Genomic DNA, 27116 nt, shown 5'->3' with positions numbered 1-27116 from the left:
CATTGCTTAAGTGCAAGTAGAGATCATGAGTGTGTCATGAACATCTCTAGACATTGCTTAAGTGCAAGTAGAGGTCATGAACTGTAGTGTGTCATGGACATCTCTAGACATTGCTTAAATGCAAGTAGAGATCATATGTGTATCATGAACATCTCTAGACATTGCTTAAGTGCAAGTAGAGATCATGAGTGTGTCATGAACATCTCTAGACATTGCTTAAGTGCAAGTAGAGATCATGAACTGCAAATATGTCATGGACATCTCTAGGCATTGCTTAAGTGCAAGTAGAGATCATAGTAAATGCGTTATGTTGCTAAGAGATTTTAATATACATTGTGTTGATTACATAATGATTCTGATTCTCATCTAATGATGTTTTACTTCTCCCTTGCTAAAGAGGGAGTGTTAATGTTTTAGCGTTAGTAGAAGTAAAACATTGATTATTTGATATACTAATCTGTGTTTATGTTTTTTAGATAAATTGTTATTGGTGATTCTTATGCATATAATATATATTATATATGTAATATAATGTATATTATATATTATGCATTATATATCTCATATATATAATATATATATATGATATATGTAATATCATATGTATTATATATTATTGCACAATAATATAATAATATAATATTATATTACATATATGGTTAATATATTAATATTATATATATAAGATGAGTTATGCATATAATTATTTATAAACTAAATGGTGATTAACTATAAAGACATGTCTCTTCATGTCTCTTGAAGAGACATGTCTCCTCCTCTCATATTATACGTATATGAGATCCAAATCTGTGTTTGGAAATCATCAATTACAATGGCAATGAAAAGTACATCTGCAGAAACGATCTAAGTTATTTCAAGAACCATAGTCTGTCAAATATGAAATTTGGGACAAATCTGCTTCATACTTTCTTTCAAGTTAAGCATGACATCTAATCAACAACTTTCGAAACACAAACAATATCTATGTAGATTATGAAGTGAATTTTGTTGCAAACCTTTTCTTGCACAAGCTGTGACTTTGAGTTAATCTCGTAATATTTACCAGGGAGTATCTTTTACCACGGTGGCTTTTCTTCTCCAAGCCTGAGATGAACTGAGTTCAATGCCACATAACCAAAAAGGTTTCACCAAACAAATAGAAATAATTTGCATAATGCAAATGAGATCTTTGAACTTCCTTGTATACTTTTCCCACCAAACTTTTTGCAATACTTTTTCAATTTCACTTTTAATTATGTTACCATGTATTACTGGTAAAGCCTCGGTCCTGGTACGTGTATGATTTGCGTACGGATACAGTTTTGGGTATGGCTTGGGTACTTATTGGTTGCTTAGGTTTACTGTGGGTCCTTTTGTGAAGGAGCCTTTGTAAACCCAATAAGTAACTTCATTAACATTCTTCTAATTTTTATTTCACCTTCTTTCACATGTTACCATTTCCTCTAATTTCTACTTCTGCCCTTTGAGACGTATATGACATGTGACACACACTAGACACTTTCCCATTCTTTCCACTCTTCCAAATTAACATGTAACCAAATATTTTATTTGGTGCTCACACGTGTGAGATGACTACTCTCCTCATAGCCAGCACACCGCTTCCTCTTTTCTCCATTTGTCAGCTTTCCTCTCTTACACCTCTTCCACTCTTTGCCATAACAGTAAGGTGCTTTGTAATTATATTAATTAAATATAACAACCTTATAAAATAAATAAGTTGAAGTCAATGATACAATCGAGTTACAAACAATTTCAAATTTTTTGTGTTCAAAATCTAACAGCACTGGGGTGATACCAATGAGGAATAATGAAAACTGTCTCTGACTGGGCGACTTACCATAAATGGACGCTCTCTCCAAGAATCTTAAAGATCCCACTAAAAGCTGGAATTCACTTTGAAAGGTGGCAAAATAGTTCCCTAGACTAATTGAGCTCATTGCCAATATCACACATACTCTCAGACAAGGCTGATGGTCATGGAGAAAGCTGTAAGCAACTACAATAATGAAGTGACTGAAAATGGGGACATTACATACTCAAGCTATTCAATTTACAAACTACTTACTGACTTGAAAAATGAGATACTTAGCAAATTTTATTTCATTGTTGAACTATTTTCTACAACAGATAACATTAATAAATTTACTCTATTAATCCTGTTTTGACATTTTGTTGAAGTCTAGGTTATAGAAACTGGAATTTATTGATCTTATAATAAAGTCTCACGGGATTTAGAGATATTTGTTGTCGGTATCAGTGTTCTTGAACTTTTTTGTCAGTTTGCACTTTAATGATTTTCAAATTTGATTTTTGTAGATAATTCAGAGTTTGGTATGGTAGCAATTGCTGGACAGAGGTTCTTTCTTTTGAAGAACTTGATTGTTTATCATATACACACACTTCCAAATTTTAGTGAATATTATCTTAGTATTTTTGTATCAGTGTTCTTGAACTTTTTTGTCAGTTTGCACTTTAATGATTTTCAAATTTGATTTTTGTAGATAATTCAGAGTTTGGTATGGTAGCAATTGCTGGACAAAGGTTCTTTCTTTTGAAGAACTTGATTGTTTATCATATGCACAGACTTCCAGATTTTAGTGAATATTATCTTAGTATTTTTGAGCAAGAAGTCTTCCAAGTTTTTATGTAGAAGTTTATTTATCTCCCTTGCCTTTTGACTTGCTCTATTTCTTCAGCGGACCATATATTTTACATGTTTAAACAATATAAGAAACCCTATTTTATCTTCATTTGAATAGTGAATTACAGGCAATTCTTAAAACCTTTTTTTGGCCACCATCCATGTTTCATTTTCTTCTAGAAATTTTCGTAAAGGAACACAGAGGAATCGCATGTGCAGCCTCAGATCATTAGGGAACCTCTTTCCACCATGATCGGACATGTGCACTGTTCATTCCTGAATCCTACCTAAAACTTGAGAGGGAATTAAGATAACATCTACTGCTCTTCACCCTTTTGGATCAAAGGTGATAGAGATAGAGGAGCTGCAATTTGTAGTTGTCATGTGAGTATATCTCCAATGTCATATGCACAGAGGTACATTGGATCTGTTTATATCTGTCAATGCATTAGATACTTTTGGGTTTAATGTGTTTATTGTTTTTAACTTTTGTTTCACATTTTGTCTACAGTACTCCTGTTCTGTTGTGCATTATGCTTGCAATAAATTGAGTTGAAATGTATGAAATCAAATAATATGCCTAATTATTTGTGTTTATGAATGTTTGCATTTAAGAAAATTGAACTTATATGAGGAAAACAAGTTGGATTTGTGTTTATATTGGAGCATAAAGTTTAGATAGTACATCTGCTTCTGGCAAAATCCCAATAAAGTAAGCAACAGAGGTAATTTCTGTGATGAAAGCGAATTAGATCTGATGTACTGTGGAATAATAGCAGACATTAGATGCAGGTCATATAGATCTAATGTCTGCTATTTCATATTGTGAGAAAATGAGTTAACATCACTGAAACACCAATCTAGGTGTACTGTCAGTAACAACTTGTTCTGTCACTGCTTATGATTTGTTTTCATATTTTTCATTTTGCTTCCTTCCAATTACAAACTAATTCTTAATTGAAAACAATAGATAATTTAAAATTCATCGTGACTTTTGCAACAATGTCTAAAAATACTTGTAATTTGCATACCTTTAATATCTAACATAAGGATGGTGAATACAGAGGAGATATCAGTGGTGCCATTGAAAGACTTGATGATGTTTCCAAGATGAGCCTTTCATCCTTAGAAGTTAGAGGTAAGCCATCCTTAGAAATGAGGAAGCAACTATTTGACATGTATTTAAATGCAAATAGATATCTTTATTTTCTCAAAAATATAGGATTTACACAAGTGAAACTTAAATTAACTTATTCAATCAGATGACTGGATCCCTTATGCTTTTTTATTGTTCTACTATTGTGGATTTGTCGATTTCTATAAAAGGCTCTTTTGATATGATGTTTCTTCTTCTCTGAAAAAAGTTCAGTTTAGAATTCTGATTTTGTTGATTTGTTATTTTACGAAAAAAGAAATGGCATGATTAGAAAATATTGTTAAATGCTTTCCTTCATACACAGGAAAAACTGTTCATGTATTCAGGAGGTAGTTTACTATCTCAAGTGCTTAAAGGCCCTGCTAATCCTTAATCCCAACACTCAAGGCTGGCAGTTGGCTTCTGTCCAGTTGGTTAAGTGAGGAAGTTCCTCCACTCCCTTTTTGTCATTGACTCTAATACTAAGAGGCGGTTGGCATCCTAAAGGCTCTGGATTTTGTTTTGCAAAAGTGACCACTCTACTGTCACTCATCTCTCAACCAAAAGGTTGAATGCTCTCCGAATGGTTGACACCTTACGCCAGAAAAGTGCCAACTATAGATAGTCTCCCTTCAATCCATTGTCAGGACTGTAACCCTTGACCCCAACCCTGTAAACACTCCTTAGAATGCAAACACAGTCTATTCATTATTCAAAGTAGTAGCATAAATTGATCTCGTGTAATTTCCGTTAGATCAAATGAGTGGGAACATGGATGTAGTTGGGAAGTAATAAAATAAAACAAAGTAAAATGAATGTAATTAAGTCCATGATCTTGGCAGTTCGCTAATCGACAGCTACTGACAGTTGGCATTATCAACCAACACATATTGCCTATATATTTCATATTGTACATGTTGAGGACCACTTGTAAATGCTCTGCCAATGAACCCTCAAGGATAATGAGCTCAACAGACATAAGTATACATGAAATAATGTTTTATTAACAAATACATTAAACACATGCAAGGTACAAAGAATTTGAACTCAAACCTCAAGACTAGGTCAAATTGTTGCCAAGAAGATTAGTGAAATAAAAAAAAATATTAAATTTAAATTAAAAATTATAAATGATTTTTATATTTTTTTATGGTTAGTATTTGTTTTATTATATTAATTTAATATTTCATTTTTTTATAATTAGTATTTCTTTTATTTATTATTATTGTAATTAACAAAAGTTTTTTGAAGTCTTAGAAAATTCAAATTATTTATTTAAGATATTTCACATTGGAAGTGATAAGTTAAATTAAGATAAGTTTTTTAATTTTCACAATTAATGTATATTGTATTTCAATGTTTCATCACAAACACTTGGATAATATTTAAACTATTAGGCATAGCAATATCTTCGTTCCATGTTGAATTGCTATATCAACATATGTTTAAAAACACATCATTGACAAAAAATATAACAAATTTTAACATTATTAAGGTTAAAGAAATTATTTGGAATATAACATAATATTACACTTAAATATTTTTGTTACATATTAAATTATAAAATAATAAATAGTAATTAGATATAATAGTTAGTTAGCTTAATAGTAGTGTTAGGGTTAGTTAGAATTAAGGTTTCCATTATAATCTAAAGCTTAGAGTAAGGTTGTTAAGTAATTTGGATCGTTTTCTGCAAATTTACTAACATTGCTGTTGTGATTGATGATTTCCAAATGCAGATTTGGATGTCATATAAATATAAGAGGAGACATGTCTCTTCAAGAGACATGAAGAGACATGTCTCTATAGTTAATCACCATTTAGTTAATAAATAACTATATGTATAACTCGCCTTTAAACATATATATAATATTAATATATTAACCATATATGTAATATAATATAATATTATTATATAATAATATATAATGCATAATATATATGATATATATTATATTACATATTATATATATATATATAAGATACATAATGCATAATATATATAATATGTATTATATTACATATATAAGATGCTTATCTTAAGGATAATTTATCATCAATGAGGTAGCTCTGATAAAATCAATCCGACAAAGGCTACAAGAAAGTCATGTCTCGCTACAAGAAAGTCATGTCTCGTAGAGACATGTGCTGGTGAAACAATTACATTCAAGAACTTCATAACACAATAGTCTCTTTTGATCATAAGAGCCCAATTAGTTAAATAATTTATGAATACATAGATGTCTATATATATATATACACTTATCAATAATATGAGACATAAAACAATGTTCATATAAACCATGAATACAAATACTCAATGTAATGAGTATATCACTTTGATTGATGCTATACTTAAACACTCCCTCTTAGCAAGGGATAAGTGACAAAAAACATTTTTATGAGATATCAGTATCGAAGATATCTATACACAACATATTATTTGACTTTAACACTCTAAAATAGTGACTTGTCAAATAACTATAATCACAATGTTATAAACACTATCATAACATATATTATGATCTCTGATTGTCCGAAACAATATCTAGAGTAATCATAATGCATAATTGTCCGAAAGAATATCTAGAGAAATCATAATGCATTTGTTATCAATGATCTCTAATTGTCCGAAACAATATCTAGAAATTTCATGATAACAGGCCTACCATTTGCAAGAGCGTCATCTTACAAAGATTACCTTTTGTCTGTTCGTTATCATGGTGTCTGGCAAAATCTAGCCCAAAGAACCATGATAATAGGTCTACCATTAATAAGATCGTCATCTTATAATGGTTACCTTTTGTTTATATATGTCGATGAAAGATCGTCACCTTTCATTACATATCATATGTGAAATAGTAACCACCATGAACCCAGTCAGAGGGTGGTAGAAAGTGTTTTCACCTCATACTTCTCTCTCATAGAGGACAACACATTATAAAGAATTTCTCTTAGAACTTCTCTTCAAAGAGAAGATATCATTCACAAAGGATTGCATCTCAAAATTTCTCCCTCTGAACATCGATCCTGGGAAGTCAGGTCTTCTAGTTACGTCTTAATAATATCTCTTACCCAAGGATGCCTATCGAACTAATCATTCCCTCATGATATGTGTAGGAGTAGGCCCATCACATCATGCATTCACCCACACGTATTTCTAGACTCCCTCTGATTATCAGTCTTCTAAGCTCCTATGTTGCCTTAGAAGAAGTGTCATACTCCCTCTTAATGTAGAAGAATCTCATAATCTCAATCATCAAGGATGTTTCCTTCAAGAGCCTCGTTTTATCCATCTTGATTATCAAGGTCTTTGGAGCTACTAGTATTAGATTGAGTTTGCACAATATTTGATAACATGTGTAAAGTACCAACTTTCTTTTCCTGTTAGAACATCCTCAATCATAAAGGAAAAGACCAAGGCAAATAATCTTTATAGTATGTATAGAAATTACAAATAAGAGAGAATACAATGAGTAGATCAATGTAATACTCAAAGACAACAAATACTTATCTCTACATGAATGGAACATCTTCCCTTTAAAGATGGTTCGAGTGAGAATAGAACATTGTTTATCATTTACCGTAGATGGTTCAATTGAAGCCCATTAGGATCACATAGTTGCATGAATTACAGTCCTCTTGACTGTTACAATTTATTGATCATCGAAGATTCCATCACAACATGGTTTACTCCCTTTGAATCAATATGATTTTTTTAAAAGATTGACTGAATCACACATCCTCTCTTTCAAGGTTGCCTCTAATAACATGTCAGTCTCCCTCTTAATCTCCCTCCTCCTGTAGTAACATTCTTAGAGGAAAAGATCAAGGAAAATAGCTCTTATAGTACAAATAGAAATATGACAAGAGATACTAAAAAAAAAAATACGGTAGTTTGCAAAATATAATAATTTGAAAATACTTCTTTCCTTATCTTGAGTTCAATGTGATTATCATCTTTATATTGACATGGATTCACTTTTCTTCTTTTCTTATCATGCAATTATAAGTTAGATTTAAGGTAAATACTAAAATATCACCCAATAATAAATTTAACTTGAATATTTTATCGTCGATAACTCTTTAATTGTTTCTTAATTCATTTTACTTTATTTACTCTCTTCCTTTTCCTTGATAACTTGTCTATATCGCAAGGGAACTTGCATTGAAACTCAAACATGTAATATAGTCAATCCCTTATAAATTTGTTTGACCAAAAATACTCATATCATCGTACTACATCCATAAAAGTTAGTATTTGTACCTTTTATCATCTTTTAATTACATATCACCTTACATGTTCACAACGATTGAATGCACCTTCAGCAGATTTAGGGCTCTAATGTTTCTCTTGGTTTCTATTACATACCTTAAGCATGGGCCCATCCATATGTATTTGATTTAGTTTCCACGCCATCCACACCAACCCTTTAGTAGAGGTGACAGGCATGTAATACGAGTCCAGGAATATACTTAATTTTCTGCCTCGGATTCATTTCTGCTATTGAACAATAAGGATCCCCCTTGATTGTCATTCAAGTTAACAAAGTTGTCCGTTTGGTTTGGACTTTTGTCCGTGTGTAATCCACGTCGGCACACTGGATAGGTCATTCCAATCAAAGTCACCCTCTTAATATTTTGGTGTGTTATTGGTGGAGTCTTCTCAGACTTTTTCCTCTTCCACACAGGTGTAGATCACACATTCCTGATTATTTCTGTGTGTGCTGCTCATTGCTATATCTGATCACTGTTTGTAGAAGTCGCTGTTCTAAATTTATACCAATGAAAATATCCATATCAAACCCGGAGTATACTGCAATATATACTGCACATAATAGATACCGAGTCCATTGATAAATCCCATCACTTATCGTGACTGTTTATTTGGTGGAAATTGATTGCTACTTACAACATCTTCAAACTCTCATGATAATCATTTCAATTGTATTAAATCTGCCTTTCCAACTACCTCCAGTCCCTATGTGTGTCTTCACAGTGAGTGCAGATCCTTAAATTGTTCTCTCGTGGGTCTCTATATCAGTGTCTCTATGCGATTGCCTCCATTGCATGCTCCCAATAGTATTTCTTAGCACGACGTTGGAGTTGGACATTCTACAGGCCCCAAATTTATTGAGATGCAATTCCTGAAATTTTATTGTTGTCGCCACTGAATTTCCTCCTCTATCCTATTCTGAGTATCTGTCAATAATTATTGGCATGTCAAGGATCCAATCAGTGGACGGTAATAAGATTAATTGCTGCGTTGATCATCTTGAAGTGGAGATTTCCTTAGCACCATTTCTGATGTATGTCATTGTATTTGTGCGTTCCAGTCTTGAATGGTTGCTGCTCAGCTTGAGGGATACAATACTCTGTGGAATTATAATAAGAGAATGTTCGATGCCTAACTCAATGAAACTTGTTGGTCTCCATTCAATGTCCCTGGACTATGCAATTTCTATATATATATATATATATATATATATATTTTTCAGTCTTTGCTATGATTCCTGCCTATAATGGTCTGGGTTCCCTATATTCCTCCATATCTGATGAACTGGTGTGGTAGTCAAACTATTTATTCGAATAAGAAAACAATCCAGTCATAGTGATGTGACTTCAGTGGTAGAAGTGTTATGTAAATTCCACAAATTCTAATAGTATGGATAGTTTTGCTTTTGTCATTTTGACAAGTTCCAAATATGACTTATTAAACCCACGCCATAAATTTGATCTTTGTAAAGTAATAAATATCTTTATTTCCTCATACCATTTCGTGGCAAGGTATCGGGTACGACAAGATTATTCACACCCACTTTACAAATACATGATTGTAGTCTTCGCTCTAACTAAATTTGAAATTGCATGCTTACACAAGACTTCCAAGATTCTGATCAGGCCTCTAATAAGAATTTGTTTTGATATTGCAAGCACCAGCAATTTCAAAGTTTTGGAAATGAATTCTAGTTTATTTCTGCAGTCCCACAGATGTGGGAGGATGACCTTCTCTGATGCATTTTCATGTGGTAGTTCTAAATAGATCCAGGATGTACCCTGCCAAAAAAAACTGCCTACTCATGCAGGGCATTGCGGATGCTGGAACTAAGAGTGGAGTTTGGCATTTACACTCACAACGTCGGACATAAAATAGACACGGTTACACCTCTACAAACTGGGTTGGTCTTTGAACTTGATTGCATTTCCTGTGATTTAGTCTATCTATCTTTCTTTCTTTTTCTTACATTCACAGCCTGCTCTAATACCATGTTAAGTAATTTGGATCGTTTTCTACAAATTTACTAACATTGCCGATGTGATTGATGTTAGAGTAATTATTTGTTCTAACTTATTAATTAAATCACTTTGATTTAATTAATTAAGTTGCTTATTACTCTAGTTTGCTTAAGCTATCTTGTAGGTGCATATAATTAATATTTTATTAATTATATTGTGCAACCCTAGCTTTTTTAGGATTTAGTTTCCCTTTTCGGGTTTCGTGATTCCTTTATAAGGATTCACCTCTTTGTATTTTATTCATTCACTTATTGGATTATATGAGATATTGCTCTTTGCATGTCCATAAGATGGATCTGGGTTTTTGGCCTCCATGATTTTCCCTTGCCTCTGTTCTTTGCTTCATCCATGTGACAGGTATATGCATGTAGGTGTTCTTGGGAGATTAGTTTTTCACCTAATCTAACATGGTATCAGAGCAATCTTGCTGCTCCTTGTTCGTGTTTTATTGAAGTGTTTCAGAAGCAGGCGTTTTTCAAGGGTTTCAGAATTTTTATGTGGTTTTTTGAGAAAGGGTTTGTTTCTGCTCGCCTTGGGCTCAAACGGACCTCACGGTTGTGTCCGAAAGGCCTGAGATAGTCAAAATCCATATAAAACTTGTCCATTTTGGACAACGTTGGTTTGGGACGCAAATTTTTTTTGCCGTACAGGGCCGTACGGCCTCTGCACGTAGTTCAAGGCGAAAATCAAAAAAAATTGTTTTTGCGGCTGTTTTAAGCTGCTAGCAGTCAACGTTGCAGTCACCGCTGGCGGTCCGCTAGCAGCCCTCAGCGGCTCCGCCGGCGGCCCGCAGCGGCTTCGCCGGCGGTTCCCGTCGCGGCCCCGCCCAGTGGCTGCTCTCTGCCCTTTCGCCACCTAGCCGCCGCTCCGCCGGTGGTGCAGGGGTGGCGGCCCTTTTTTGTTTTTTTTATTATTTTTTTTATTAAAAAAAATAATTTTTTCTTGCATCCGGAGGCCCTGGAGGTTTTTTCTCCGTAACTTGAGCATACAGACGTATTTTTTCGATCCAAAAAATGCACCGGAAAGTTGGTTTCGAGACGGAGATGTTGGTACAGGTGTTTTTGGGTTTTGATACAGTTTGGTTGCCTGTTTTGGCAGTCAAAGCCGGATGTTCTGTTTTGCACTCCGGGAGGCGTATCTTGAGCTTCCGATCTCCGATTTTGGATTTCTTTATATCGCTGGAAAGCTCTTTCTGTGCTCTTTCCAGTGATGCTGGTTGTTGTTCCAGATTCTGTTCCAGGCACATCCTATTCAGTCTTTTGCGTTTTAGCATTCTGGTGGATATCCTGATTGTTTTAGGTTCGGAGATCGATTTTGTTGCTTCAGTTGCTTTGTTTTGGGCTCTACCTTCTGTTGTTTCAGCCTTATGTTTTTTCTGATCATTGTTGATATTCATTGTAAGCATCTTTATGCAACGCACTGAGATAAAGTGCCACTCTTGCGTTTCGGGATCCTTTTCATCATTGTGATTCGTTGTACTCGCACTATTTTTATAAAGTGCCATGGGGGGGGATAGTTGTTTGCCGCTTATAGGCCCTCTTTCTCTATTTTCTCATGCAGTGTCGATGACACGTGCCTTTATTGGTGTTTGTACCTCACTCTCGATATGTTTGGCTCCTGTGCTGTAGGAGATTTTTGGCCCATCTTTTCAGCTGCCTGTCACCTTACCTGCCTTAAGGGGAGGTTATATTGCTGTTCTATGCTTCTTTGGTTGATGGTTCGTGCCTTCTATTTCCATGGAGGTTCCTTTGGTTGATGGTTCGTGCCTTATATTTCCATGGAGGTTCTACAGATCAACATTTTGACAGAGTTTTGCGGTTCTTCATGCTTCAATGATTCTCTTCTGATCTCTTTGTTCCTTCTTCTGGAACATTCTTTGCTATCTCTTTTTGGAGTAGGGTTTTTCCCATGTGGTTTTCTCTATTTCTCCTCTTTATAGAGATTTTGTTGTGATTGGGTACCTGATCAGGCCTTGTTGCCGGGACCCAATTCTTCTTTCATAGCTGTGCTAGGTTAGCTTCCTCCCAAGCTTCGCTTAAGGGGGGGTGTTAGAGTAATTATTTGTTCTAACTTATTAATTAAATCACTTTGATTTAATTAATTAAGTTGCCTATTACTCTAGTTTGCTTAAGCTATCTTGTAGGTGCATATAATTAATATTTTATTAATTATATTGTGCAACCCTAGCTTTTTTAGGATTTAGTTTCCCTTTTCGGGTTTCGTGATTCCTTTATAAGGATTCACCTCTTTGTATTTTATTCATTCACTTATTGGATTATATGAGATATTGCTCTTTGCATGTCCATAAGATGGATCTGGGTTTTTGGCCTCAATGATTTTTCCTTGCCTCTGTTCTTTGCTTCATCCATGTGACAGGTTTATGCATGCAGGTGTTCTTGGGAGATTAGTTTTTCACCTTATCTAACAATTGATGATTTCCAAATATAGATTTGGATCTCATATAAAAATGAGAGGAGGAGACATGTCTCTATAATTAATCACCATTTAGTTAATAAATAACTATATATATAACTCACCTTTAAAGACACACACACACACACACACACACACACACACACATTAACCATATATGTAATATAATATAATATTATCATATTATTATATAATAATATATAATGCATAATATATATGATATATATTATATTACATATATAATATATATAAGATATATAATGCTTAATATTTATAATATATATTATATTACATATATAATATATATAATATATATAAGATACTTATCTTAAAAATAATTTGTCATCAATGGGGTAGCTCTGATAAAATCAATCCGACAGAGGCCACAACAAAGTCATGTCCTATAGAGACATGTGGTGATGAAACAATTACATTCAAGAACTTCATAACACAATAGTCTCTTCTAATCATAAGAGCCCAATTAGTTAAGTAATTTATGAATACATAGACGTCTACACACACACACACTTATCAATAATATGAGACATAAAACAATGTTCATATAAATCATGAATACAAATACTCAATGTAATGAGTATATCACTTTTACTGATGCTATACTTCAACAAAGGTTAATAGTAGGGCTCAATGAAGGTTAAATTAATGTTATTTAAATTCAAATTAATTATTCTAAAAAGTATTATGTTTATAAATTATAAAATTGTTAAACACCTTTTGTTTTAAATGAACACTGGACAATATGGAGCTATTTTAAGTTTTGAAAATATATAATATTTTCTCTATTTAAATTATTTTATGTTAATCTTTTCTAACATTTTTTTGTTTAGAATAAATAATGAACAATACGCAATTGTTTTAAATTTACAAAAGATAAAACATTTGCTTTTTTTAGTTCAATTATTTTATGTTTATCTTTGCACTATTCGTATTGTCTTATATTTTTTTAATAAATAGTAACTTAGATTAGTATCCTAAAGCAGACTGCCTTACGAGCAAAAGCATTTGCTGATGAAATTTATCAACTCCCATTTCTGCATACCATTGTTTTTTCATGCAAAGATAAATACTTGGAGTAAAAGACTACAAATAGCTGAAGGGAAATTTTTGTTCCTTACGTTTTACTTAGATATTTCTCCTAGCTTGATTTTCCTCCTTGCCTTGTCATCTATTATGGTAAAATAATTAATGTGAAACAAAGATCATAAGTGATCTATATATACAAGTATACACAAAAATGTTTCTATAACGAACAAAGAGAGAAATAGAAATATTCTGAAGAGAGAAAGAGAAAGCTTCCATATAGAATAGAGAGAGAACATGGAAACATAGATAAGATAAGATAATGATATTAATGTCCAACAAAACACCAACAAAAGGTCTATGGGATTGAAGGATTACAACAATGAGGTTGATAGCAGCAAGAGCACACAAAGGTGTCCGAAAATAAATACAAACAAGAAGAGAAAGCAAACAAAGAGACAGAGATGAGGCCAAGAGAGAGACTAGGAGTCCTTTCTAGGCGAAAAGAAATTAGTCACTAAATGATATGCTTTCCGATGAGTAGAGGCCCCTGCTCTATCTCTAGCCACTCTCAGAGGAGTGTTGTTGGTGCAAATAACCAGTACGGGATCTGACGCATCTAGAATGTCTGGTAGATCTAGTGGAGCTCGAAGGCCTTTTCACACCATGCAAAGGAGATAATGGTGTGAAGAAGGCAGTAATGAGTTGAGTAGACGAGTGCCGGTGCGGAAGCAGTGATTGGATTGTGCTATCACGGAGCATAGTGGCCTGTCGAAGATAAAGTGCAAGACAACGATGATCATAGTAGCTGAAAAAATCATAGAGAGAGAAGCACTCCCGGAACAGATAGAAAAATCTCCCTCTGATCTCATAATATATAGTGCAATGAAAAATGAAGTGAGTCTCAGTCTCCACCTCACGTAGAGTACAAAGCATATATATCTACTCTCCATTGACAATATGATGGTCAGTCTAAATTTGAAGTTGATGATAACCAACTTTGATAGATCCCAAAGAGATACGCAGGGCATGAGACCACCGCCGAGAAAGGTAGCTAGGATGAACAATAATCCCATCAGACATCTCCAAAAAGTGCTTCGCGTAAAAGGACATCCATGGGCGTAACACACCAGGAGGGTTAACCTAGGTAGTGGCAATGTACTGTCTATAAATGTCAATTTTGACATGCTCATTCAACTACTGCTGAGAGGGGAGAAGATGAGCCGAGGCATCCAGCGAAAACTGTAAAGGGGGGAGGCGGTCAATATCAATCCCAATCGAATCGAGCCAAATAGGAGTACCGATCACAATCACTAGCATGATCCGCAAAACCACGAAGGCAATGGAGGAAACAAACTAAATAAAAATGGCCGCGAGACTGAAAGGATGAGCGTCGAACTCAACAAGAATGACACTATGAAGAGTGAACCTGTGACATCTAATGATGCGCCTCAATAATAAAGTTTGTACTTGCTTGATCTAGGCTCAATCAGAACCAAGAAGAGATGGGCCCCAAACCATAAACCCATAAAGAATAGTTGGCCTCACAATAGAGTCCAAGAGAGATAACTTGGACGAGGTATCCTAGAAATGATGCCTGAAACATTGTTTCTCAAGCAAAGCAAGAGAATCCATACCCTTATTAACTCTGGGTTGAATAGCTGGTCTCATACTAAACCATGGTCCGAAAAACTTAACCCCTAGATAAGTATAAGATGTAGTGATCTCAATCTCCTGAACCTGAAAAAAGAAGTGAAGATGGGAAGTCTTTAAACAATTGAAGATCATGAGCTGAGTCTTACCCAAGTTAACCACAAGCTGTCACTGATCACAAAAGGAAGCCAAGCCATCTAGAAGCCTCTATAAACTGTTTGGAGAGGAAGCAAGGAGAACCACATCATCAGCAAAAAGGATGGAGATCAGAACCTGGTGAAGATAGCAGCTATCTCCAAGGAGCGAAGACGTCAGGAGGAAATCCTCAAGCTCATCAATATATAACCCAAACAACGTAGAGGAGAGAGGACATCCTTGCTTAACCCCAATGGTGCTATGGATCGGATCCGAGAAACCCTCAGGAGTCCTGAATCTGCCAACCACAGTCTTATATAGTCTCATAATAGCGGTACGTAATATCTTAGAGATACCAATCTCCCTAAGCCTCTTAAACAGAGCCACCCTAGGGACAGAGCCAAAAGCTTTGTGAAAATCAACAAAGCAACAATAGACCTTCTCCAATCTGTGTCTAGCCTCCTCCATAATAACCCGTAAAGTGAAGATGCGATCCACAGTCTGATAGTCTGCCCAGAAACTAGCCTGCCGTCTAGCCCTACAACCCTTCTTGTCCAACTCACTAGATAACATAGTATTAAGGGTTGTCGCATACAGTTTGGCAAACATGTGCCCAATCATGATGGTTCTGTAGTTCCCCGGATCAGAGACATGACCGGTCTTATGAATAGGATAAATCAGATGCCTGGACCAAGAAGTCGGAAACCCAGTGTGAATCACTCTATTCAAAAGAATAGAGAGATAGGGGCCCAGACCCAAGGCATTGACCTTAAAAAGCTCAGCGTGGAAACCCTCCTCATCAACAACTCTATTACACTTCATGGATTTGATGGCTTCAAAAATGTGGGAAGGGGTGAATGAGCGGTCAAAAGGAGGCAAAATGGGATGGATAGAAGGCTGCCCTGGAATGTCATAAAGAGCCATGGTGTGCAAAGTAAGGGAGCAAAAGTCAAGGGTGCAAGGTAGAGGAGAATTGTGGGGGAAAAAAGTGCGCCAGAAAAGATGGGGATTGTGGATCAGCGTGGGGCAGAGGGATTTGCACTTGGAAGTGGCGAAGGAACGTTCCTTACTACGAAGAAAACAAAGATAAGACAAGCAAAGGTGGACAGTCAGTCAAGCGAACCTCAAAATTAGAACGCATAGCACGATGGAAAGATTTGCAGTTTGTATCGAACCACCGATTCATAGGACAAGTATTATGGCGTTTGTGGCGAAGGGGCAAAGGAGGGCGATAAGGAATGGAAAGGATGGCAGACTTTTGGATAGCCATCACGAGCGAGTCAAACATGGAGGCGGCCTCACACAAGTCAAATAAGCACGAAGGGTTGAGGAGTCTTGAAAGATGAGCATAAAAGAGCTCACAATCACCTTCGAGAAAACAAAAGCAAATGGGTGAGCACGCAATGACAAATGAAAGGTGAGGTGCTAAGAGAGGGGCCGAAAGAAGAGGGGAGAGGCGAAGGTGAATACTGAGGAAAAGATGGTCCGCAAGAGGAAGGCACATGATGGTGAAACTGCGAATGCAAGAAATGAATGAGGGACAGGCGAGGACATAATCAATGACACTAGCACCACCACAATGAGGCCAACAAGTGAAGAACTTAGATCTAGGAAAGCAGGAAAGGTCGTTCAAGATCACCAAATCAGAAGACTCACGAAGCCGTAGCAGATGTCTACCATAAATGGATAACGGCCCAAAAGCATCCTCAAAATGCTGCTGAAGCCCAAAAGAAGTCGGATCAATCTCAGTGGAGAAAATGGAATCCGAATTGTGATCATAAAGCGGAGTCTGGAGAAGAGTGACCACTAGAAATAAAAGTAAATCTATGAAAGAGAGAGAAGCAAAATTAGAGAGATTTTACTCTAATACCCTCCCTTAATGGTCAATCTAACTTCAAAACAAAAAAATGTAGGAGAATCTTCAAAAGGCATCAAAGGAAGCCTTGAGCTGATCAATGAGCTTTGCATATTCTACAATATTGGCCTGCGGCTGAGAACCTCCTTGCTTCCCTACTCAAAAGAAATGTGAGTCTTGCATTCATGGATCACATGACCAAATTTGTGGTAATAGTTGCACCAGATTAGCTGCTTCTTGGAGCTATTCTAAGACTGAGCAGATAATTGACGTAGGGACGGGTAGATTCAAGAGGAATGAGTCCAACTTAAACCTAGCGAACATCCCTTGCTTAGAGTTACACAGGGAAGAAACATACAAATAAAATAAACAACAAAGAAATAGAGACCAAATTCTGCACAACCATATTGATATGATCAAAAAATGAATCCAAACATGCTCGATTGTGAGGCCTTCCAGGTTACGGCCATATACAAAGAATTATGAATTCAAGTCCAAGCTCGCATCTTGCCTTCTCTAGGATCTTTTCATGTTCTATCTTCTACATCATCTCATCTACCATTTCATAATGATTTTCTACATCACTTCAAGCTCTTTATAGCCAGCTAAGCCACAAGTCAGCTAGTTAGGCATTTAATTACATTATAGGTCCACTTGTGAAGAGTAAACCCAAATCCATCACAAATATGAATGAAACTTAATACTAAGTCATATTTAGGTCCACACATGATCCAAGAACATGGCACTATCTTAAAAAGATCTCAATTCTTCATGCGAAATTGTGCAAGACGGAAACTCCACATGTTTCCATGAAAATTGTCCAAAACTCGATGTCCGAGGAAAACGGCAATATCTCCTAGTTCTGATTGAATTAGAAGTTGTGCTTTGAACAAAAGGTAGTACTTTAGGTGCCCTACAACCCTGTAAGTGCGCAAAGGTTGATTCATTAAGGATAACTACACATCCATCCCGGAAGTCATGCACAAAAACTTGATGCGAAAATTGGCAGAAAATCGATGCGTTAGCAAAATGGCCATATCTCCCAAAGCATGATGAATTAGGACTTTTACTCTTAACCATAGATAGTAATCTAGGCCCTCTTCAATCCCTGAAATTTACAGCCTCTAAATCATTGCGCAAAATTGGTTATAGCGCTCGCAACAGGCATGTAGAATACAGAAAAATACAGTTCCAACAACAATGCTACTTTACAAATAGAGAAATGTTTTGGGTTGATGCAAGATTGCTCCAAGACCCAAGATGCTTCTGCATCAGACACCTGGGGTTAATAAAGAATTGATGTCCACATCATGTAATACTCATATTTTGACCCGAATCATAAAGATCCAACTTAGCTTGTGTAATCCAAGAACTATCTTCAATTGACTTGTCTTTCTACTGAACTAGGTATTCCAAATAATGTTTTCCTCTGGTGCTTTTGCTTGTCTTGGTATCCAAAACTCTTTCAATACCATCAACTTGGTTCTTAGGATAATTTGGTTTATCAACTACTTCATGATTTGATTCATGGTACTCATATGTTTGCAATGTTGAATATAGGTGAAATATCCATATCTTCTGGTAATTCAATCTCAAAAGCATTACCACTTCCAAACTTCTTAATAATTTTACAAGGCCCAAACTCCTTTTTCAGCTTGCTATAGGTTCCAATTGGAAATCTGTTCTTCTTCAAGTAAACCATTACTTCATCGCCAACTTCAAAAGATTTATGTCTTCTTTTCTGATCCATTCTTTCCTTATATGCTAGATTACTAATAGTCAAGTTATCTTTGACTTCTTGATGTAGTTTCTTCATAAAATCAGCAAATTCTTCAGCCTTAGTATTCCTATTTGTTACCATGCTCAAGTCTCTCAATTCTGTAGTTCTCTTAGGATGAAATCCAGTAACAATCTCAAATGGTGTTTTCTTAGTACTTCTATTCACAAAATTATCATATGCAAACTTTGCTTGTGCCAAAACCAAATTCCAATTAGAAGGCTTATCCCCAACCAAACATCTCAACAAGTTACCCAAGCTTCTGTTCGCAACTTCAGTTTGTTTATCTATTTGATGGTGAAATGTAGAAGTAAACTTCAACTTTGTATTCAGCTTCTTCCAAAGTGTCTTCCAAAAATAACCAGTAAACTTAGTATCTCTGTCTGAAACAATAGATTTAGGCAAACCATGCAATCTTACCACTTCCTTGAAGAATAATTCAGCAACATGTAATGCATCAAATGTTTTTTTACAAGGTATGAAATGAGCCATCTTTAAAAATCTGTCAACCACAACAAATATAAAATCATTACCCCTTTGAGTTCTCGGTAAATTAAGAACAAAGTCCATACTGATATCTTCCCAAGGCTTATCAGGTATAGGCAAAGGTGAATACAATCCCAAATTCTGACTAGTTCCTTTTGTTGTTTGACAAATTCTACTTCTTACCATTCTCTGCACATCCTTATAAATTTGTGGCCAAAAGTATCTTTCTGAAATCGGTTTCACTATCTTATCAATCCCAAAATGTCCAGCAAGTCCACCACTATGTTTCTACTTCATTATGTTTTCTCTCATAGATCCTCTAGGTATACATAACTGAATTCCTTTAAACATGTTACTATTTGTTCTTTACAAGCTTTCCAAGGTTTTGCAAAACCAAGATTAGTCTCGTATACATTCTTCAAATCATCAAAATCAAGTACCTCAACTCTCATCTCAATCAACAAATTTCTTCTTCGGCTCAAGGCATCAACGACTTTATTCAACTGTCCACTTTTATGCTTCAATGAAAAGGAAAAACTGTCCAAAAACTCAACCCACTTCATATGTTTCTGATTCAACTTATGTTGACTTCCCAAATACTGTAAAGCTTTGTGGTCAGTATACAACACAAAATCTTTAGGCATCAAATAATGTCTCCATTTCTTCAAAGCTTGAACAATAGCATAGAATTCTTGATCATAAACTGAATATTTCCTCTTAGCATCATTCAACTTCTCACTAAAGAAAGCTACAGGTCTTCCTTCTTGACTCAAAAAAACTCCAATTGCACTTTCATTGGCATCAGATTCAACATGAAAAACTTTATTAAAATTAGGCAAAGCAAGTGTAGACAATTCTACAATCTTTTGTTTCAATGTTTCAAAACTTCTTTGTGCTCCATGTGTCCATTTGAAATCTTTTTTATCTCTTCATAGTTTCAGTCATAGCATTACAAATAAGACTGAAATTTATGATAAACTTTTTATAAAAACTTGACAATCCATGAAATGATCTTACCTCTCCAACATTTTCTAGTGTAGGCCAATCAAGAATAACTCTCACCTTTTCTGGGTCCATCTTCAGTTCATTAGCTGAAATTACAAAACCAAGGTATACAATTTCTTCTTTCATAAGAACATTTCTGCAAATTAATCAACAACTTTTCTTCCTTCAATTTCTGCAATACTTGTCTGATATGCTCAATATGTTCTTCCTTACTCTTACTAAATATCAAAATGTCATCAAGATATACAATCACAAATTTACTCAAAGATTTCTTCAAAACCTCATTCATCAATCTCATGAAAGTATTAGGTGCATTAGTCAAACCAAAGGGCATAACCAACCATCCATACAATCTTTCATTAGTCTTAAAAGCAGTTTTCCATTCATCTCCTTTGATTCTAATTTGATGATAACCACTTTTCAAATCAATCTTGGTAAAATACTTTGCTCCACTCAAACTATCCATTATGCCATCCATCCTAGGCAATGGAAATCTGTACTTCACTGTTATCTTGTTTATAGCTCTGGAATCAGTGCACATTTTTCATTCTCCATTGTTTTTAGGTGCTAATACAACGAGTACTACAGAAGGACTCAAACTTTCTTTGATCAAAACTCTCTCCAGCAATTGTTGCACTTGTCTATTCAGCTCAATCTTTTCATCAGGTGTCAATCTGTGTGGTGCTTTATTAGGCAAACTAGCTCCAAGTATCAAATCCATACAATGACTTATACTTCTCATAGGAGGCAAACCATTAGGTACATTATCAGAAATGATGTCACGAAATTCAATCAACAAAGTTTCAATCTCAGTTGCATGTTCCAATTCATCTTGTTTCTTAGTCTTTCTAGGAATCAAAGCATAGCAAACATTTTGTTCTTTCATTTCCTTTACAAACTTTTTACCCTTTACCAAACATACTCTAACTGTAGTACAGTGACTTTCATCAAACTTTTCCACCAAAGGCAACAATATTTGTTTGTTTGCTTCCACCCAAATAATATATTGATTCAATCTACCATCATGCAAAGCTTTTCTATCATACTGCCAAGGTCTACCCAAAAAAATATGAAAAGAATCCATAGGCATAATATCACACAATAATTCATAATGATAATTCCCAAATTTAAATTTGACAAGGTATTGTTCACTTACAAGTAAATTATGCTCCTTCAAGATCCAAGCAACATGGTAAGGCTTAGGATGTCTCAATCTCTCCAACTGCGATTTGTTAACTAGCTCTTCAGATGCCAAATTATCTGAACTTCCATTATCAATGATTACTTTGCAACATTTTCTAGCGATCTTACATCTAGTTTTGAATAAACTTCTTCTCAAAATAGGTTCCTCATTAACTTCTTCATTTCACAAGATCCTTCTTAACATCAGGTTCTCACCAATTTCAGGTTCATTAGGTGTTTCAACAACTTCTTTACAAGCTAAAGTATTTATGCTATTAGCTCCAATATTCTTTCCAAAGTTAGTACATTCAAAGGCCCTATGTCCTTCACCACATTTGTAACAAGTACCTTTAAACCAAGATCTCTCCTCTCTTTCCACTATTATTATTCCTAGAGTAACCAGTATAGCTACCTCTAGAGTAATTACCTCTTTTAGCAGGTTCGTCTTTCCATCCTTTATCTTGCATCGTGCCGTCAGATCTACTACTTTCTCGATAGGTTCTACCTCTGCTTCTTTGAAATCTGCGACCTCTTCCTCGGTACGTTTGATCATGTCTCTTTGACAACCTTTCTTCAACTTTCAAGCAAATCGATATGCCTCTTCCATGCTATCCATCTTAACATAGCTGATCTCATCTTGAAAATGATACTCTCAGACCATTCAGGTATCTAGCCACTTTCTTAACTTCAGTAGCAACATGTCTAGATCTGATATCCAACTTGTAGAATTCTTCAGTATATTCCTTCACATTCATGTCTTTTTGTCTCAAATTTTGAAATTTTCTCAACAAACTAACCTGGTAGTCTGCTAGGAGAAACTTCTTCTTCATCTTTCCAAGCATCTTCATCCATGTTTTGATCTTTTCTTTTCCTCTCTTTTGTCTGTCAGTTTGTAAATGATCTCACTAAAGAGATGCATGACCTTTCAACTTTGTGACCGCAATCTTAACCTTATTATCAGGAGTACCTTCATACTCAAAATATTTTTCCATCTTAGAGATCCAATCCAGCAATGCATCAACCTCAAGTCTTCCATCATAGTGAGAAACTTCAACAACAGGTCTGGAATTAGCTTTAGACAAAACTCTCAAAAGTCTTTCCTCATCTTGTTCAGCTTCAGGTATCTTGACATAGTTCCTGCAAGATAACCTTCTGCAAGTTACAGATCAGATTTCAGATTTGCTACCCTACAACCAATCCAATAAGGTTTTCCACGATCCAATCCACAATATTGAACTCTACTCTGATACCACCTGACGCAGGGACGGGCAGATTCAAGAGGAATGACGCCAACTTAGACCCAATGAACATCCCCTGCTTAGAGTTACACATGGAAGCAACGTACAAATTTAAATAAACAACAAAGAAACAAAGACCAAATTTTGTGAAACAATATTGATATGATCAAAAAATGAATCCATACATGCTCAATTGTGAGGCCTTCCAGGTTACAGCCATATACAAAGAATTATGAATTCAAGTCCAAGCTCGCATCTTGCCTTTTTCTCTAGGATCTTCTCATGATCTATCTTCTACATCATCTTATCTACCATCTCATAATAATTTCCTACATCAATCCAAGCTCTTTATATAGCCAGCTAAGCCACAAGTCGGCTAGTTAGGCATTTAATTACATTATAGGTACACTTGTGAAGAGTAAACCCAAAACCATCACAAATATGAATGAAACTTAATACCAAGTCATATTTAGGTCTACACAAGATCCAAGAACATGACTCTATCTTAAAAAGATCTCAATTCCTCATACAAAGTTGCGCAAGACAAAAACTAGACACGTTTTTGCAAAAAGTGTCTGAAAATCGATGTTCGAGGAAAACGGCGATATCTCCTACTTCTGATTGAATTAGAACTTGTGCTTTGAACTAAAGGTAGTAATTTAGGTGCCTTACAACCTTTTAAGTGCACAAAGGCTGATATATTAAGGATAACTGCGCATCCATCCCGAAAGGCATGATGCGAAAACTGGCAGAAAATCAATGCATTAGCAGAATGGCCATATCTCCCAAACTATGACGAGTTAGGACTTGCGCTCTTAACTATATATAGTAATCTAGGCTCTCTTCAATCCTTGGAATTTGCAGCCTCTAAATCATTGCGCAAAATTAGTTACAACACCTGCAACAGGCATGCAGAATACAAAAAAATATAGTTCCAGCTACAATGCTACTTTACAAATAGAGAAATGTTTTTGGTTGATGCAAGACCCAAGATGCTCCTGCATCAATAACTGAGATGGGCCTTTGTCCTTGTTAAAGGATTGCATTAATTAATAGCTTCGGTTGGATCTGATACCAGTATATGGAACAAGTTTACACATACATGTATGTATGTATATATATATATGTAATTGACTTCCTCTATATACTATCAATATCACAAGCTATTTGTGATCATGCCCAGTTCGGGCTTCATGATATGAATCATCTGAGTAATATCCTTATTTGCCTTTCATATTCTCACCCAACGATCGGGTTTGAGAACTGTATATTGATATTGATAGATATGTGATAGTCTCATGAGTATAGTTGTTGTCTTATCGTGCCTAGGCATGATGATTAGTATTGACTCCTCCCTCATCAGTAGTTTATGTATGAAATGACTTGTTATGTTATTGGGGGTTATTAAGACTTAACTAATATCAAACACCACGTAGGGTTATGACTCTACATGGCAAAAGCCACGTAAGGGTCATGTCCCTATGTGTGTATAACCTTTCAATATAATATATATCAAACGACTGCTGTACGGAAAATATCAATAATACAACATGTGATTACCCCAACAAAACAATTAATAAAGTCTAAGTTTCAGTATATATCCATTCACCATATCAGCGTCTGCAATCAACAAAAAAGAGTAATTAGTGATAACAACGTACAATAGTTTACATAAGGAAGTGCATATCTGTGAGAAAAATAAGTAGTACCTATTTGTAATGTCCCCACTAGTGAGGACAATAATATTTGCAAAACCAATGTTAGAATTTATGCAATAATAAAATATATTTTACCATTCTACCCTCTATCCTAACCCAACCTTAAAGACATCTCTAGATCGGATTTCCTAACCCTTAGTTATCCAACTGTCTTTTCTAGAGTGCACCCCTTAAGGCTCACATATGCATATGGTGACACCATCAGAATATTCTTACCATTATATCTCCTCAGACATGTTGGTCAGATGGAGATAAAATTTCTCACACACCAACATTATAGAGGTTATATCCTTTTGGGTAGTGTTTGGCCAAATGGGCATTTCACCCATCTCTGATACCAACAATATATGTCCATTTCTATTGTGTCAGCCAAATGGGTAGTTATACCCATCTCTGATACTGACACTGAGACTTTGTGATCTACTTTACCCTGTTAGCTAAATGGGAGGTTACGCCCATTTCTGATACTACCACTATATAAATTATGATCAAATCTTCTCCCCATAAGAGATTTCATTGATCAAGTAACCTTTAATGAACATTAAGATTATTTATTAATCTAAAATGGGACTTTTTGATCTTAAGCCATTAAGTCGTGTTATCCATTTCAAATTCCATCTTTACATAAATTATCCACAAGTATGATTCATTAATATAAATAAATTCATAAATATAATTAAACAAATATGATCCACAAACATACCTTTCTTATCTTCCTTTTTGCTTGGTCCATGTGGCTCTATCCTTAATCGACTCTTCAATGAATTATTCCTTCTAGATTATCTCAACTCTATATTTATTTTCTAGAATTCTTCATTTTCTAATTACAAGGAAAGGATAAAATGTACTTTTTTTGTTTCTTCTTTTCCAAGAGTCACAACCTTTCATAATACAAATCTTTTTTAGAAAGTCACTTCCCTATTTTCTTCATATTACTTTCCTCTTCCAATTTTCCTTTTTGAACTCCTACTTCTCTTTTTTTTTTCCTTCTAAGATAAACTCTCCTTCCTTTTATATCTTAATTTTGAGGAGTCATGTTTATTTGTTAAATATCTCGACTTTTCATTAGATTTAGTGAATTTATATTATTCTATGTTATATTATTTATTTACTTACTTATTTGTGTTTATTATTATTTATTATTAAATTCTATTTAGAAAGTTAACATACTTTCTACAATATTATAACATACTTTCTACAATATTATTATCTCTTGTATTTAATTTTATTTGTTTATTTATTCATTGTAATATTATTATTTATTTAAAATACTAAATATTATTTCATTGATAATATAGATTAAATTTTTTTTCTTATTTTTTATATTTTAGTATTAGTTTTAATTTAACTTTATTATCGTTATTTATTTAATAACATTGTATTATCTAATTATTATTAAAATTCTATCTTCAAACGGGCATATGATACTATTTGATTGAAGTCTGATATAAAGTCAACTATTCTCTATCTTTGATCACAGTTTCCTTAACATGGTATCAGAGCCTCCTTAGAGTTTAAATATTTTGAAAACATCTCCCAAAGATCTCTGAAATATTTAAATCTATTTAATATAGAAAAATGGTGAACAGAGTCAAGTTAGAAGACAAACTTGATGGAGAAGCAAACTTTGTATCTTGGAGAATTCGTCATGATCATTCTTAGAGAACTTGAACTAGAACAATGTGGAAGAAAAAAAATCCACACCTAAAAGTGAGCCTAATAAAACTATTGTGATGTGGAGCTAATCATACTCAGAGGTTAATTTTTTCCACTTTATTTGGTGTGGTTTCCCCTAGCGTATTTTTACAGGCGTTTGGAGGCAGCTCTCCTTGCAGGGTCCTCGGGCAAAGCCCAAGGTGTGCTCCTTGTCGCAGTATAGGGTGGGGTCAAGGGGCAACAACTTCGCGGGGGTTTTTCGGGGGCGATGCCCTCGAAAGCTTAAATGACTATATTGTTGTAAAAGGCGTTGACTACTATTTTTCTATTGGACGATTTATTCTAGCCCTAATTTTGTAAGCGGCAAAAACTTGTATAAAATGGCTCAGGGTTAGGGATTTCATAATGAATGATGAGATTGTAGGTTCTTGTGATGGTATTGAGCTATAAGGGATTACAGATTGTAATTGAGTTGTATTCATTGGATAATAAGAATATTGGACTCGTTGTTGGTGGACGTAGCCTAGGGATTGGATGAACTACGCTAAATCTTGGTGTCTTTTATTCTCTTCTGTGCGATTTATTGTTTTCTGATATTGGTTATATTTGCATGTAGTTGTTATTGCTGTCTCATTAATCCTAACAAAAGCAATATGGAAAAGGCACAACAATAAGGCCATGGAAAATTATAATTGATTCTGTAAAAGATCACATTCTTCCATATGTAGCAAATTCTTTAACTGCACATGAGATGTTTATGACTATTCAAAATTCATATGAAATCAATAGTACAAGTAGATGGCTTACTCTAGAAACACAACTCCTTCACATCAAAATGAACAA

The 27116-nt window shown here is 34.9% G+C and overlaps 1 protein-coding gene across 2 annotated transcripts in view; it reads left to right on the top strand.

Moving 5' to 3' along the window:
• Positions 1-27116, top strand: part of NDP1 (Tetratricopeptide repeat (TPR)-like superfamily protein) — a 187824-nt gene that overhangs the window by 69023 nt on the left and 91685 nt on the right. For both annotated transcript variants that reach the window (XM_089798385.1, XM_089798384.1), the window contains exon 3: positions 3727-3800. In XM_089798385.1, coding sequence (XP_089654511.1) covers positions 3727-3800 — 74 coding nt within the window. The remainder of the gene's footprint in view (positions 1-3726; positions 3801-27116) is intronic.

Source organism: Cupressus sempervirens, chromosome 8 (genome assembly GCF_028749045.1).
Source record: "Cupressus sempervirens isolate cs-2001-9-10 chromosome 8, ASM2874904v1, whole genome shotgun sequence".
Classification (NCBI taxonomy): domain Eukaryota; kingdom Viridiplantae; phylum Streptophyta; class Pinopsida; order Cupressales; family Cupressaceae; genus Cupressus; species Cupressus sempervirens.
This window is presented reverse-complemented; position numbering and strand designations above follow the sequence as displayed.